The following is a 12,064-nucleotide window of genomic DNA, read 5'->3' as shown; positions in this document are numbered from 1 at the left end:
TGGGGCCAGACAGCCATGCAGGCAGGGAAGCTGACATTAGACTAAATGCCATTGTCTTTTGTATACTGTAACCTCCTGTAATAAACATCTTTTGATTGTCGCTCAAATCCTGTGTTGGAAAGACTCATTTTTGTAATACACCTGGAGTAAAAGGGACACTGACACTGTGGGTATAGTGAGAAATTGGCTGCAGTCTTATTGAAACCAAAACACAATGCAGAGCTAAATAGGACATTTTAAAGGACAACGAAAGTCAACAGTGCTCTAAAAACATGAACGTTTTTTTTTTAAATGCAGCAACACGGAAGTAGATGAGATGGTGATTGCAAAGGGAACTCTTTAAATTAATTTCAATAAACCGGTTGAGTTCAGGGTTTACAACCATTCATCTCTTACAACAGGCATTCCCAAACTGTGAGGCGGGCCTCCCCTGGGGGGCCCCAAAGAAATTCTGGGGAGGCATGGAGGGATGGTTAGAAAAATAAATAAAAAATAAAAAAGGAAAAACATGTTTTTCATTTTTAAAATGTCTATGGGTTTTAAGAATGAAACGTGATTTTAAAGGTCAGAAGATCTATATAAATAATGGGAGAGATGTATCCTAAATTTGTGGATAGTGCAGAGAGAGCCTTCCCCCGCAGGCATGAATGTATTGTGCGAAAATTTCATAACGTTAACTAGCAGCAGGTGCCACCAAGCTAACTTAGCTGTGTAATGTCATGGGCTAGCTAACGCTGCCTTGCATAATGGACAAATTAGGGGGGTTGGGGGGGCGCGGGTGTGTCACTGTTTTCAGAGGGGAGGCCCACATTGATGGAGTTTGGGAACCCATGCCCTATATGGTACAGTATATTGTGAATACTGTATATTGTACCTTTCACTCCTTTTATGTACATTTCCATGCCATTATTTCTTTTGATATGTTTATATGTTTACAGTATGCATTGTATTGTCTTGTGCTATATGTACTCTATGTACTTTTTTTTTTTGCTTCAAAGGGAATTTCCCTTAAGGGAATGATAAGGTTAATGTCTATCTCTATATATTTGGACCAGGGTGAGCTAGTATCCCCGAAAGGCAATTTGTTTGGTAAATGAACATCCAAGAGTGTATAGGATAAAGCAACAGCAATAGATGCAGATTCTGGCTGAGGGCTCGACTTTATCTGCCATTGTCTCTGGACTCTTTGTGACACCTAGTGGTGTGTTGTGTTATGACAGTTTGTCTTAGCAAACTCGGGCTTTAAATCTAGCAGGCTGAGTGCTTCTCTTGATTCCTTGCGTCCTCTCTCCTTGCCTCCTCTGTCCTACCCTCTCTCAACACATTGGATGAGAAGATTCCTCCTCCTAGATCTTCTCCCTTGCACTGTGAGAAGGAGATGAGGAGAGAGGAAGAAAGGAAACGAGGGGAGGCTTTTGAGATCCCCCCCCAGGTGGGAGGATGGTGTTGAAAGCAGAGCTGAAGTCCACAAACAGGATCCTGGCGTAGGTAGCTGTGGCCTCCAGGTGCTGGAGAATGTAATGAAGGGCCATGTTTCCTGTGTCTGTAGAGCCATGTTTCCTGTGTCTGTAGAGCCATGTTTCCTGTGTCTGTAGGGCCATGTTTCCTGTGTCTGTAGGGCCATGTTTCCTGTGTCTGTAGGGCCATGTTTCCTGTGTCTGTAGAGCCATGTTTCCTGTGTCTGTAGGGCCATGTTTCCTGTGTCTGTAGGGCCATGTTTCCTGTGTCTGTAGGGCCATGTTTCCTGTGTCTGTAGGGCCATGTTTCCTGTGTCTGTAGGGCCATGTTTCCTGTGTCTGTAGGGCCATGTTTCCTGTGTCTGTAGAGCCATGTTTCCTGTGTCTGTAGGGCCATGTTTCCTGTGTCTGTAGGGCCATGTTTACCGCGTCACCCACGGACCTGTTGGCTCTGTAGGTGAACTGTAGAGGGTCCAGGAATGGGTCTGTGATGGATTTGAGGTGCAGAAGAACAAGACGCTCAGAAACCTGTTGGCCCTCATCCTGTATCTCTCCCCCTCATCCTGTATCTCTCCCCCTCATCCTGTATCTCTCCCCCGGCTAACCTCATCCTGTATCTCTCCCCCTCATCCTGTATCTCTCCCCCTCATCCTGTATCTCTCCCTCTCATCCTGTATCTCTCCCCCTCATCCTGTATCTCTCCCCCGGCTAACCTCATCCTGTATCTCTCCCCCTCATCCTGTAACTCTCCCCCTCATCCTGTATCTCTCCCCCTCATCCTGTATCTCTCCCCCGGCTAACCTCATCCTGTATCTCTCCCCCGGCTAACCTCATCCTGTATCTCTCCCCCTCATCCTGTATCTCTCCCCCTCATCCTGTATCTCTCCCCCTCATCCTGTATCTCTCCCCCTCATCCTGTATCTCTCCCCCTCATCCTGTATCTCTCCCTCTCATCCTGTATCTCTCCCCCTCATCCTGTATCTCTCCCCCTCATCCTGTATCTCTCCCCCTCATCCTGTATCTCTCCCCCTCATCCTGTATCTCTCCCCCTCATCCTGTATCTCTCCCCCGGCTAACCTCATCCTGTATCTCTCCCCCTCATCCTGTATCTCTCCCCCTCATCCTGTATCTCTCCCCCGGCTAACCTCATCCTGTATCTCTCCCCCTCATCCTGTATCTCTCCCCCTCATCCTGTATCTCTCCCCCTCATCCTGTATCTCTCCCCCTCATCCTGTATCTCTCCCCCGGCTAACCTCATCCTGTATCTCTCCCCCTCATCCTGTATCTCTCCCCCGGCTAACCTCCTCCTGTATCTCTCCCCCTCATCCTGTATCTCTCCCCCGGCTAACCCTGCTGTAGACGTCACCTGAAAGCATCTCTCTATAGAGAGATTCATGCTCTTGATAGCGTGCACCTGCTACCATGTTTGAATAGCGTGCACCTGCTACCATGTTTGAATAGCGTGCACCTGCTACCATGTTTGAATAGCGTGCACCTGCTACCATGTTTGAAATGTAACGGAAGGAAGGGAATCCTCGCCAGAGAGATTTCACATTGACTCTGTCTATCGTCTCTCTCCATGCTTCATGTGATAAGGAAGACAGTTTTATATCTGAATCTTTAGTAGGAGGATGAAACCATGTCACTCAAAGCCTGTGAATCACTGACCCCTGCTGGTAGCTACATGCATAGCTCACACAACAAGAGGACTGTCCATGTTTTAAAAGTTATTTGATTTCCTTATTTCCATCAGATCATCAAGACTGACCGCCACTCATGGCATTTCCTGTAGAGCTATATCTGATAGATTGTATGGAATCTATCTGTATGACATGTATTATAAAAGCATGATAATGAAGCAAGTAGCCTATTATATTTGACACCATATCAATCTAATCAGTATCATTAATTTACTTATCTGGCCCCCGGGTGATTACTGTTTTTTTGCTTCCCTCTGGAATATGTAGAGAGTGGGTCGTATGCCCTCCTCCATTGTTCTCTGTAAAGCGCATTGTGTTGCCTCTGGGTATGAAATGCGCTATACAAATAAAGCTTTGATTGATTGATTACTTGATTAATTGGAACACAAACCAGTACTGTCTGATTGAGTGGTTTATGCATATGTACGTCGTGGAAAATAGCCCTTAGTAATCCACTTCTACAGGATCTAGTAAACAAAATGGTGACGTGCACAATGAGCTGTTTGAGTCTCTTTTGATTGGTGGTGGACTAGGCCAACAATGTTCCCCTTGGGGACAGAGGAGGGGGAGTTGCTTGACAGAAGGTATGAATATCATCACTGAACCTGCATGCTCCACTGATCGGCGGAACACAGCGGCGTGTGTGTGTGTGTGTGTGTGGTCCATGCAAATGGAGTGGCTTCAAGTGCTTGGGTTCTTAGGATTATTTATTTTCAGTGGCGCCCAGGAAAGCATAAGGTATGGAACAATTTACTGCATCAATCTGGTGCACAAAAATGGTGTTTGTTGTATGAGTTTTGTTCTTGAGTTGTGTAGCTGATATATTATTATTATTATTATTATTATTATATTTCTCTTACTTTTTCCCTGTCTTTAGAGCTGCTATCAACAACATTTAATTCACAACATTTAATTCACAGATTTTCTTAGCATTAGACTAATCTTTCTTTATCATCACAAAAACACTTACAGTATACTGTATTGACCTACTCTTTAATTTTTTATGTTCATGTTTTCACACATGACTTTTTAAATGATTGCATTGAAATTCTGCAATATGAATGTCATTACAGAAGGATGCAAGACTCCCTCTTTAATCGTATTTGATTGCTCTCCTCCTCCTCCTCCTCTTCCTCCTCCTCTTCCAGGCCCGGCCCTAAACCCTCGTACCTCATATCGGCTCCGAAGGTTCTTCGTCCTGGGATCCCGACGGCCTTGTCCATCACCATCCTCTCCCACTCAGCCGTCACCGTCATCGCTCAGATTGTGAATGGGAACGACAGCGTCGCCTCAAACACAACCACAGTTGAAGGAGGTAAACCAATCAATCAATCAATCAATTAATCAATCAATAAATCAATCAATCAATCCAAAACCATGCTATTTCCAAAGCCTGTCCCAGTATGTCAGTGTAGATGTCATTTTATTTATATGGCATCATTCATACAAATCGATGTAGCACATAGTGCTTTACATAAAATGATAGATAAAAACATAAATCATACAAACACAGTGAGAACAGATTTAAAAGAAACAATAAAAGCAAAAGAATTAAAAATTAAAAGATAGTGTAGAATAAAATAAAAACTATAAAAACCGAATGCAAATTAAGAACACTAAGATACACTATATCTGTATTCCATAAATATATGTATTCATTGGTTTAAATCTATTTAATCTGACAATGTGACAATAAATGCAATGTTTCTTTATTAAATCCCATCTGTCAAGGTTCTACTGGACTGCTGGTTCTTCCACCTGTAAGTCTTACTCCGTACACAATTGAACACATGCATTTTAAAGATGCTTTGATTGCATGCTGATATGTCATTTACTGAACAATACAGGAACGTAGACAGCGATATATCAGATGTGAACGTGACATTGGCCGCGTTTCCCGATAAAGAACCTTCTTAAGGAACCCTTCTTAAGCAACCCTTTGTATGGGAGTTAAGAAGTAGTTAAGTGCTTCTTAACTCGTTCGGGAAAACGGCCATTGTTATTTCATTTCATAAAACATGGATTATTGTACTTTTTTTTTTACAAGGAGAAACAACAATGACAATATTTGAATGTATACTTTCAAAGGACTCTTATTTCTGTAGCCTATCATTATTGCTGAGTTATTACTGATACAGAAAACAAGCCTCTTATCTGAGTTAATCTTGAAGTTCCATGTCCCACCCCAGTTTGGATATGGCCTGAGCGTATAATGCAGCCATATTTACACCTGAGAAGGTGAACTGTAGATCGGGAGACACTTTTGCTGCGAGCGCAACGTGGAGCACTCAACACACAAGCAAACATGACAAGCGGGTCACGCTGGCGGTGTCACCGTCCGCCATTGTGTCTGACGGAACAACTGCTTCCTGACCCCGGTCTATTGTCTGCCTATCCTGACCCACTCTGAGCGTTATATTACTGTCTCCCTGCCATCTCACTCTGCAGATCCGTCACAGTGAGCAGGGCTACTGGAACCCCTACCGGCTGGAGGTCAAAGGTCTTGTGGGCAGCGACGTGCTGTTCACCAGGGCCGAGTATCTGCAGTTCAACCCCAAAAGCTTGTTCACTTTCATCCAGACGGACAAGCCTCAGTATAAGCCCGGGCAGGTAGTGAGGATCCGGGCCGTGTCTATTTATCCGGATGGCAGGCCGTATGAGAAGCCCCTGGATGTTATCATTAAGGTGTGTTTACAGATGGTTGGTTTGCATGAACATACAGCATGGGAATATTAGCAGGCGGGACATTGAAGCTGTGACGGTGATCATTAATGGTAAATGGACTGCACTTAGGCTATATAGCGCTTTTCCACCTTAGCGGCACTTTACAATGGCCTCTCATTCACCCATTCACACACACATTCATACACCAATGGCGGCAGCTGCCATGCAAGGTGCTAACCTGCACATTGGGAGCAATTTGGGGTTAGGTGTCTTGCTCAAGGACACTTCGGCATGTGGACAGTCAGAGCTGGGATTCGAACCACTGACCCTTCGGTCATTGAACGACCCGCTCTACCAACTGAGCTACAGCCGACCCACAGTGACGGTGAACAGTATCCCTCTCGTGTTCTTTTATCGTTGCTGCGAGCCAGGATCCAAAGCAGAACATGATCCGACAGTGGCGGTCTGTGGACGGCGCTCTAGGGGTCGTGACCAAGGAGTTTCAGCTGTCAGAGAATCCCCCCCTCGGCAGTTGGACCATAGTAACCAAAGTGAATGTAAGTTGCTCGGTATCTATGTACTTCTCTCCCCATCAGTACATGCACTAGTACTGTAGTCTAGATGACACTACGCTGGTCCAAGAAATGACACAAATTATCTACAATAAACCATAGAAGCCCACTTTGATTAAGACAAAGATAGCACCTTATGATTAGGTATTAAGTATATGTAATTATCACTGGATCAGGAACACAAACGAGCTATCGACAGACAAGATGCCACTTTTTATACACCGACCGTACTCTAAGTGTTGACATGCGGTCACCTCTCAACATATTTGTTGTGTTGCAGGAAGTTGTCAGTGAAAAGTCATTCCAAGTGGATCATTATGGTAAGGATGCTTTTTTTCAGGGTTGAGTTGAGGGCTTTACCTTGAATTCTCGTTCCTCCCTGTATTGTTCATAACAAAGGCGCCCGCCAGGGAGAGAGCGGTCATGAACTAGATTGTTTTCAGTGTTATTCAGGTGGCTATGGGTTCACTCCTCTTCCACTGATGGATGATGATAAGCTTCGGGGTGTTTTTTTTTATCCATATGCTTTGCTCACAACTCTAGACAGCGCAAATGCTCATATTCTATTTACTGTATTTTCATAGTTTCATAGTTCACAGGGATATGTCCCTTATATATTGTGTTGTTGTGATATATATTGTGTTGTTGTGATATATTATGTATTATTAACTGTGTCGTAATGTGTAATAATGGGATGGGCCAATTTGGGTGGCACGACACGCAAATAAAAATTAATGAATTAATGAATTAATGAATTAATGAATTAATGAATTAATGAATTCATTCATTCATTCATTCATACATTCATACATTCATACATTCATTCATTCATTCATTCATTCATTCATTCATTCATTCATTCATTCATTCATTCATTCATTCATTCATTCATTCATTCATTCATATGGCTTTAGTATTCCAATAAAAGTCCATTCTGTTTGTTTGCAGTGCTTCCCAAGTTTGAGGTGCTAATAGATGCTCCCACAGTTCTCCATCGTGACGACAGCCTTAGGGGAACTGTTACAGCAAAGTGAGTAGGCCTACTGTTTCTAGGATGGGGACAGCAACTAGAACGTACTCAACCATACATATCTTAATTATAATTTAAACATGTTTTCTTTCTTAGGTACATGTATGGAAAGGCTGTGAATGGACACATGAACATTACATACTTGCATAATTTCCATGGCATGGAATTCAGTTTTAGAGAAGAATATGAGGTATGTATTCCCAAGGTTAAATGATGAGGTGATTGCGATTGCATTTGGTTATATCAATCAATCAATCAATCAATCAATCAATCAATCAATCAATCAATCAATCAATCAATCAATCAATCAATCAATCAATCAAAGCTTTATTTGTATAGCGCATTTCATACCCAGAGGCAACACAATGCGCTTTACAGAGAACATGTAATTATATGTTTGACTATGTGCACATTTGTCTGCATTGCTTCTCTCTATACCTGCTTGATGCAGATCCCGGGAACCATAGCCATCACGTTTGATCTTCCTGACCATCGGGAGATGTACAAACGCTCTGCAGACGACATGTTTGAGTATGAAGATCGTTCTGAGATATACGAGTCTCTCACCATAGTGGCTCAAGTCACTGAGCTTCTTACAGGTAAAAACTGTTAACTGGATTATTTCAATGAGTGCCCCGTTTCTTAAGTTTATCAGGAAATATTGGATGTTATTTAGAATTCAACAAGTCAGCGACTTTCCAGATTGATAAACACAAAATGGATAATATGACATTGTTGAATATTACTCTGTATGATTTGATATGAGTCAAAAATGTGTTCAGTATCTCTGATTTGACTTTTCTCATTGAAGGATTGACTTATAACAGCACTTGGAAGATACCAGTGGTGAACAGCAAATATAATCTTGCCTTCAGTGGACATCCCAAACAAATAAAACCATCTCTGAACTTCAGTGCCGAGGTAAGGCTGACAAGGTCTCATTGTTTCTGTGAGGATAAAAACACGAGGCCCTTTTTTATTTTTTATTTTTAAACCATCCTCTCGTATGGGGAAAGCCTGGATGAATTAGGTCATGTAGCTCTCAGGTATTGCGTTACACCTTGTTGTCTGCAGCCAGATTGTAGCAGAGAGTTTCACCGTTCCCCTCCGGCCCATATCAGTGTCACGGTGTCCGGGGGAAGGTTTATTGTCCAAAAAAGTGGTTTAAGGTGTCAGCGATCTTTTCCCGCGCCATAGCCCTAATCTCCCAGGCCTCTCCGCTCCTCATCACTCCAATTCTCAGCCCGGGAGACAATAGAAGTCATTATTTCTAGAGGATGGATGTTGTATGTAACTTTAGTTAACACTGTTCGCCTTTCTCTCAGCTGAAAATCACCACGTACAACATGCGTCCCCTGAGCGCAGAGGACCAGAGCGGAACGGTGACGTTGTTGTTGACGCAGCAGAGGCGTAGTCCGTGGAACTGGAAGTGGGACGACTTGGCGATCTTAGCCCGTTTATGGAACGCCTCGGGGTCCGACCCGGCCGCCACTCCGATGCCTGAGATTCCCGAGGTGGAAATGAAGCTAGCGGTGCCGGCAGACGGGATCGTACCCGTTCACATCCAGCTCTCTGACGAGGTGGCCACACTCTCCATAGACGTAAGGAGCCCTTCTGGAAAACCTGCCAACCGTCCAAGCAACTTTCTCTCGTTTATTGAACTTCGTAACTATAATTTTATGTCACTTAGTGACCTATCCTTTGATTATACTTCCAGTAGCAGGTACTGTTAAGACACAGTGAAAAAACAAAACATACTGCACGGTAAACACATCTTTCTGTGGTGACCTCTGACCTCTGACCTCTAGGCTTGGTTCGAGGACGGCCATACGACGCTCCAGCTGTACAGAAGCTACTCCTCGCCCAGTCACTCCTATCTTCAGATCCAGAGGCCTCTTGTGTCCCCTAAGGTAAACCGGGTCGTATAAGAAAATACGTTGATGGAGGACAGACAGGTGTTGTGATTGAGGATGGGGAAAAGGGTAGGAGCAAATGATGGACTGTTCCCAGTTAGTTTATTTCAACGTTTCGATCGTACTTCATCGGGATGAGGATGATTGAGGATGCAGCCCTCATAAACTGTTTTCCATGAAGCCTCGTGGTCGGGATTTAGCTCGTAGCGCATGGCGACACAGTAAACGGTAACACTTTACAATAAGGGTACATTAATAAGGATTAGTTAATGCATTATTAAGCATTAAGTAACTAATGTCTCTATAATGTTAACTAATGTCTCTATTAACCATTTACTAATGTTATTTATGTTAACTAAGGTTAACTCACCTAACCCTAACCTTAACTAAGTTATTAATTAACATGTGTAACCTAACCTAACCCTAAATAAGCATTAGTTAACAGTTAACTAATGTTTTTTGTGACCCTTATTGTAGTGTGACCCAGTCAATTTTTTCATCATCGTATTTCATAGTTCAGTGAGAAAATCTGTCTCTTAGGTCGGAGTCCCGTTCCAGCTACAGATTCAGAGCAGCTTCCCACTGCGAGAGCATCACTACATGGTGAGCCCCCCGCCTAACCACACACCTGCATGAGGGTATGGCTCCGCTGGCAAGTTTGCATTGAATCTACAGATTCAGATTCAGAAAATGTTGTCTGTCGTGACAGAAAATCGTCTTAGACTGTCTCAACAATCAACACAAGTTAACACGACACAACAACATACAGTACATTCCTAAAAACAGCACAGGAATCATTAAAAATAAGCATAAGTAAATAGAATAGCTCATTATTTTGTGATGACTCATCCTAGTGCTGTGCTTGTCCAGGTGGTTTCCAGGGGTCAGATGGTGGCGGCTGGGAAAGGGGCCTCGTCGGGGTCCCTCACTCTGACCCCGGAGAGCTCCTGGGCCCCCCTGGCCTGCGTCATCGTCTACTGCGTGACGGCGGACGGCGAGGTCGTCAACGACGTGCTTCGGGTTCCTGTCACGCTAGTCCTGAAGAACAAGGTGTCCCTGAGCTGGAGCAAGGACAGGGCGAGGCCGGCGGACAGGGTGTCCCTACGGGTGTCCGTGGCTGAGCCTGACTCCCTGGTGGGAATCCTGGTCGTGGACAAGGCCACTCGCTCTCACCGGTCAGACAACGACATCACCAAGGAGATGGTGAGGAAGACTCTACTGTAAATAGAACACCCTGAGATTATGCCCAGATAGCAAGCGGATGTGTAATGATTCTGGGCCATATATGGGCCGGAACTAAGGCACAAGGGCCAGATCTGGCCTGTATATGGCCCAGATCCGCTTGCTATCTGGGTGTGGGTAGAACAGTATGTCACGTGAGAAGAGAGGAAAGATCCTCACAACCATATCTCCCGGTTCACTTTATTGAAAATACGCAACGTTTCGACCCTTAGGTCTTCATCAGGTCTTAGGTCTTCATCAGGTCTTAGGTCTTCATCAGGTCTTAGGTCTTAGGTCTTCATCAGGCCACTTCCCTGTCAGTTTCCTGATGAAAACCTAAGGGTCGAAACGTTGCATATTTTCAATAAAGTAAACCGGGAGATATCAGTGTAACTGGGAGATATCAGTGTGAGTATCTCTCCTCTCTTCTCACGTATGAACTCTCAGATCCAGCACCTGGCCTACTAAGGGTGGATGTGCGCTCAGCTCTTTTGCCTTTGGTCTTGAAGCTCAGCTTGTCAGACTCGGGGCCATGCCTTGACCGAACACTGTTGACCTCAAGCAGAAGGGTCAAGGGTCAGCCAGGGAGTGGGAAGACAAGCTAGAGTGAGACAAAGGAAGACTGTTGGTGCAGAAGAGCACTGTGTGTGTGTGTGTGTGTGTGTGTGTGTGTGTGTGTGTGTGTGTGTGTGTGTGAGAGAGAGAGAGAGAGAGAGAGAGAGAGAGAGAGAGAGATATCAGTGTGAGGATCTCTCCTCTCTTCTCACGTATGAACTCTCAGATCCAGCACCTGGCCTACTAAGGGTGGATGTGCGCACAGCTCTTTTGCCTTTTGTCTAGAACAGTACAGTATGTCATCCAGGAAAATCTGTATTGAATGTTGGACCGGTGTAAACACATGAGATGTAGTGTTGTGATATTTGTCTCAGGGATGACTATCTAGGGATGTATCACTGCCCCAATCTCCAAGGCCTTTCATGTTTTCTGCAGAGCACACTTTTTTTTTGTTGACATAATCCCTCCTGCAGGTACGGCTATGAAACCCAATCTGTTGCCGACACCCAAGTATCGGTCGGGGGTGTAAAGCAAGGCGCTATGAACTGATCTCCCGAGAACCGGAAAAGACCGGATCGGTCTGGTTCTGTTTTTGTTCAGCTTTGACGCTTGTAACAGTAGCGGGCTTTGGGGGCGGCGGCGTTTCTTTCTCAGGTGCTGGAGGAGATGGCGGCGTCCGGCGTGAACGAGGCGGGCCTCATGTTACACGGGATGAGAAAGGGAGATCCCTACTCCGTCTTCGAGGTAGCTTTGACTCCTCCTGGCAGATGTTTTGATCCTGTGGCACATACACCTGCATATCACTTTCCTCTTGATCAATGTTACAGCCCCACAGCGCCACCTAGAGGCACCACATGCCGTAACGTCAAGGAGAAAAGTAAATCTATTTTTCATCGATCCTTTGTGATTTTTTATCTCCAAATCCCCCAGACATGTGATCTCGTGGTGTTTA

General features: G+C 44.5%; 1 protein-coding gene across 1 annotated transcript in view; it reads left to right on the top strand.

The window, feature by feature from the left end:
• Positions 1-3,697: 3,697 nt before the first annotated feature.
• The window catches only part of cd109 (CD109 molecule), a gene marked incomplete at both ends in the record, with an annotated part of 21,365 nt that continues 12,998 nt past the window's right edge, over positions 3,698-12,064 (top strand). The window contains 17 exons of the mRNA XM_084440129.1: positions 3,698-3,741; positions 4,306-4,472; positions 4,889-4,917; positions 5,347-5,364; positions 5,606-5,842; positions 6,253-6,378; positions 6,674-6,713; positions 7,342-7,423; positions 7,520-7,613; positions 7,875-8,022; positions 8,235-8,344; positions 8,749-9,024; positions 9,232-9,333; positions 9,877-9,939; positions 10,207-10,539; positions 11,767-11,856; positions 12,043-12,064. The exon at positions 12,043-12,064 is cut by the window's right edge and continues 48 nt beyond it. Of these exons, the coding sequence (XP_084296255.1) occupies positions 3,698-3,741; positions 4,306-4,472; positions 4,889-4,917; positions 5,347-5,364; positions 5,606-5,842; positions 6,253-6,378; positions 6,674-6,713; positions 7,342-7,423; positions 7,520-7,613; positions 7,875-8,022; positions 8,235-8,344; positions 8,749-9,024; positions 9,232-9,333; positions 9,877-9,939; positions 10,207-10,539; positions 11,767-11,856; positions 12,043-12,064 (1,981 nt within the window). The remainder of the gene's footprint in view (positions 3,742-4,305; positions 4,473-4,888; positions 4,918-5,346; positions 5,365-5,605; positions 5,843-6,252; positions 6,379-6,673; positions 6,714-7,341; positions 7,424-7,519; positions 7,614-7,874; positions 8,023-8,234; positions 8,345-8,748; positions 9,025-9,231; positions 9,334-9,876; positions 9,940-10,206; positions 10,540-11,766; positions 11,857-12,042) is intronic.

The sequence above is a fragment of the Borostomias antarcticus genome (assembly GCF_949987555.1).
Source record: "Borostomias antarcticus genome assembly, chromosome: 6".
NCBI lineage: Eukaryota > Metazoa > Chordata > Actinopteri > Stomiiformes > Stomiidae > Borostomias > Borostomias antarcticus.
The sequence above is the reverse complement of the archived record's forward strand: the minus strand, read 5'-3'. Positions and strand labels throughout refer to the sequence as shown.